Genomic DNA, 3453 nt, shown 5'->3' with positions numbered 1-3453 from the left:
CGGCTGTGTGCCACGGGCCCTTTCCTCAAGCAGGTGAGAGTCTCTTCTGGAGTTCAGAGGAGCTCTGGTTAGAACCCACTTTCACCGCTTACTAGTTTCATGATGCCAGACCAGTTCCACATCAAAGGGGCAATCTACACCCCCACGGCTGCTGTCAGGATTCTTTAGAGACGGTGCTTAGAGTTCATGGCCTGGCACCTGCCTTTTGCAGACTCAGCGAGTGCCTGAGGGCTCCGTGTTGTTGTTTGAAATCTCCCTCAAGTCATTCCCCAGCTCTTTCTTGCCTTAGCAAATCTCTAAGATTGAGACACTGGGGTGATCCCTGTGCTGGAGAGCCCTCAGTCCCCACGGCCTTCAGGGAGGGGCTGCCCTGGCCATCCATGGGGGCACAGCCATACGGCCTGAGGAAGAGGGGGGAGCCAAGGGGATAAAGGAGGAGCCCTTTACCTAAACTTCAGGAGGTGGGCTCTTTCAGAAGCCTCAGGGCCCAGGTCCAACCTCAGGACGCAGTGGAGGAGCTTCCCTGGGTTCTCCTGTAAGTCTGGAGTCTCCCTGGCCATTTCCTGCAACCCCAGAGTCCACAGTCTTGTGTTTCTTCTGCAGCCAGAGTGCCAACACATATGGGGAGGCGAACCCAGCTTTTCTGAAATCTGGCCAGACGGCGGGGCAGACAATCTTGGTCTTTGAGTCTGTGTTCATCTCAGAGGGATGCGTAGGTCTTCCTTCTGATGGGGGTGCTATGCTTGTAAGTGTCATGGGTTGGTTGGGGCCCCTTCTTTCATATAGCTCCCCTGCTACTCGTTTTAGACCTTTGCTCTGGAAAGCGAGGATCAGAGAGGAGAGATACTATAGTAGAAAAAAAACCCTAGACCTGAAGCTTTGAGGTCCCAGCCCCTGCTGGGTTTTCTCATGTGTAAAATGTGTGCATAGATGAGCCTATGATTTGTCGTGGGTGGGGGTGGGGTGGTCCAGGGGCCCTTTAAGTAGGCCTCTTTCAGCATGGCTGATCTATGCACCTGGGAGGGCTGTTTTTTATTCGTACTCCACATTCTCAAAAAAAAAAAAAAAAAAAAAAAGAAGAGAGAGAGAAAAGAATCGTCACAAGGATAGCAGGTGGTTGGGTGTCGAAGAGGAATGAGCACACATCCAGTCAGATACCAGTTTTAGGATCAGCTTTATTCTACATTTTACCTTCACCAAGGAGAAGGCAGCAAAGAAGCTGGAGAACAGACCAGCCTGCCCCACACGGTCACAATTCACGTCTCAAGAATGTACAGTACATGGCAGAAATTAAGGGTCTAAAGCAATGAAATTCAAAGATCAACCACCAGGACTCCAGACATCTCATCTTGTCTTTCCTTGTTGGCTTTTTGGATTCTATCATTTACATTTCATTTTGTTTCATTTTTAAAAGCACAACCAACATTTCAACACCTAACCATTTTCTGTTCTTTTTTGGGGGAAGCTGAGACAAAATTACCCAGTTTTTGATTTTTGCAGCACTGCTAACCTCTTCTCCACACCCGTGGTGGTGGGTGGTGGGTGGCGGTGGTGATCAGTGCAAAGTCCATCAAAATTCAGTTCGTTTTGAGGCTCAGGTGAGAGGTTGACACTCTAAAAGATGAGTGGAGGCATCCTTGGCTGTCACATCCAGGGTCGGGTGAATTTTTGCCCCAAGGGAGCTCAACTAGTCTTCTTTGGTCTCCCCTGAGAAGCGCATCATTCCTACAGTTGCGATCTTCTGCTAGATTGCTGAGAACAATGCTTATTCACAGAGGCTGATGAAATACAGAGAGATCTGTCTTCAGAGACACAGATCAAGTCCTGAGGAAGCCAGGAGGCAAGAACAGGGTGCACACAGAGGTACCCATAGGGGAAGGTCACCATAGCATGGGCTGGGATTGCACTGGGATCATCTTCTTGACCCCAAATGGCGTTATGAATGGCTACTTTCCCTTGCCAGGGGGTAGGCACTTCTCCTGGACTTTCTGTGGGTAAACCTCCACACATTTTGTCTGACATGGCTCCTGGCATGGCTCCACACACTGAGACGGGCTTTGGTCTTGGCATGGAGGGAGGCATGGGTCTTGGCCCTGCTGTGGGCAGTTTTCTTGGTTTAACTCCTGGCACTGAGGAAGATGCACCTCTTGAGTTTGCACCTGGCATTTCTCTAGGCAGGGGTCCTGGCATGGGAGGAGGCACACCTCCTCAGCCTTTGCCTGGCACTGCTCTTGGGTCTTTTGAAGACATGGAGGAGGCACGCATGGCTGCTTGCACTGCTGCTCGATAAAGGACATCCTAGGGTGATTGGCAGAACCTAAAACAAACATAAGATTTGAAATGATCTGCATTAACAGTGCCTGCCAGGCTGGGAACTGGGGGATGAAGCGTAGATAGAGGGGGCATGGGGAGTGAATGATTATTAACCCTAAGAACTCATTTTTCTGCTGCTTTTCCCTTCCTTTCCCTTTTCTATCCCTGCCTCAGCTCTCTCTGACATCCATTTTATGGGTGGGAGTATTTTCGTAGCTTTTGTCAATATCAAAAGTCCAGCCCTACCCAAAGCCCCCATTCCTACCACAGGTCTTTTCCTTTTCTTCTATTTGACTAATCTTTTTGAAAATTAGATGCAGGAGACTAGATAGAATACATAGGATGGTTTGAGACGCCTAAGAAATGGCAAACCACCTCAGAAGTCAGTAGAAAGTACAGTCCAGTGGAGGAAGAGAAGAGTAGCCTCCTGGAGACAGAGAAGGGAAGGAGAGAGAGGGCACAGATGTTGCCACTTACCTGATCCTCAGCAAGACCCAACAAAGGACGTGGATTGAGGAGCCCAGCCAGGTAGGGACTTTTATACAGTGCTTGGTCCAGCCTCCTGCAAGACTGGCTGGCCACGTGGGCTGAGGTCCTAATTGTGGAGTCACAATAACGAGCTTCCTCTGAAACTGCCCGTGGTTTGAGTCATTGCTTGGGATGCCTGTTAATCAGCCTCCATTTTGGCCTCTGGGTCTCCCCCAGACCTCAGCAGGGAGGGGTTCCTTCTAGAGCTCTCTCATTAGAGGCAGCAGCAAAAGAACGTTCATAAAACGTTATCTCAGTCTCAAAACTAGGATTGGGTTCCTCTGCCCAGGCTGGTTCAGGATGTGGTGAGAGATAAGATCCACCTTGCTCATCTCAGTCTTGGGATGAGACCCGTGGGAAGAATTTATGCCTAAAGCTTGGGGTCTGTCTGGGTCCAGGGCACGTATGGCCTCTTCCAGGCATTTCCACTGGATGCTTCTTCATTGAGTCTGGAAAGTCACACTCCCAGACCCAAAGAAAATGGGTCCCAAGCAAACAAAGAACCTACAGCCTCCTGGAGAGAGTGATTTTCCTGAATGGAGGTCTTGAGGGAAATTGGAGTCATTTGTTACTGTTGGGTTGTAAAGTAGGGTGGAGGGGAAGAGAAAGGAG

At 49.7% G+C, this 3453-nt stretch overlaps 1 protein-coding gene across 1 annotated transcript; it reads right to left on the bottom strand.

Moving 5' to 3' along the window:
- Positions 1–1157: 1157 nt before the first annotated feature.
- PRR9 (proline rich 9) lies at positions 1158–2888 on the bottom strand. Its single transcript, XM_010954059.2, has 2 exons — positions 2791–2888; positions 1158–2317 (listed from the first exon to the last, which is right to left on the bottom strand). The coding sequence occupies exon 2, from the start codon at positions 2295–2297 to the stop codon at positions 1947–1949; it is 351 nt and encodes a 116-aa protein (XP_010952361.1). The 5' UTR covers positions 2298–2317; positions 2791–2888; the 3' UTR covers positions 1158–1946.
- Positions 2889–3453: the final 565 nt, after the last annotated feature.

This window comes from Camelus bactrianus, chromosome 21, assembly GCF_048773025.1.
Source record: "Camelus bactrianus isolate YW-2024 breed Bactrian camel chromosome 21, ASM4877302v1, whole genome shotgun sequence".
Classification (NCBI taxonomy): Eukaryota; Metazoa; Chordata; class Mammalia; order Artiodactyla; family Camelidae; genus Camelus; species Camelus bactrianus.
This window is presented reverse-complemented; position numbering and strand designations above follow the sequence as displayed.

Excerpts from the sequence above, each read along its gene's own strand:
- PRR9 (XM_010954059.2), bottom strand. The coding sequence starts at position 2,297 with ATGTCCTTTATCGAGCAGCAGTGCAAGCAGCCATGCGTGCCTCCTCCA.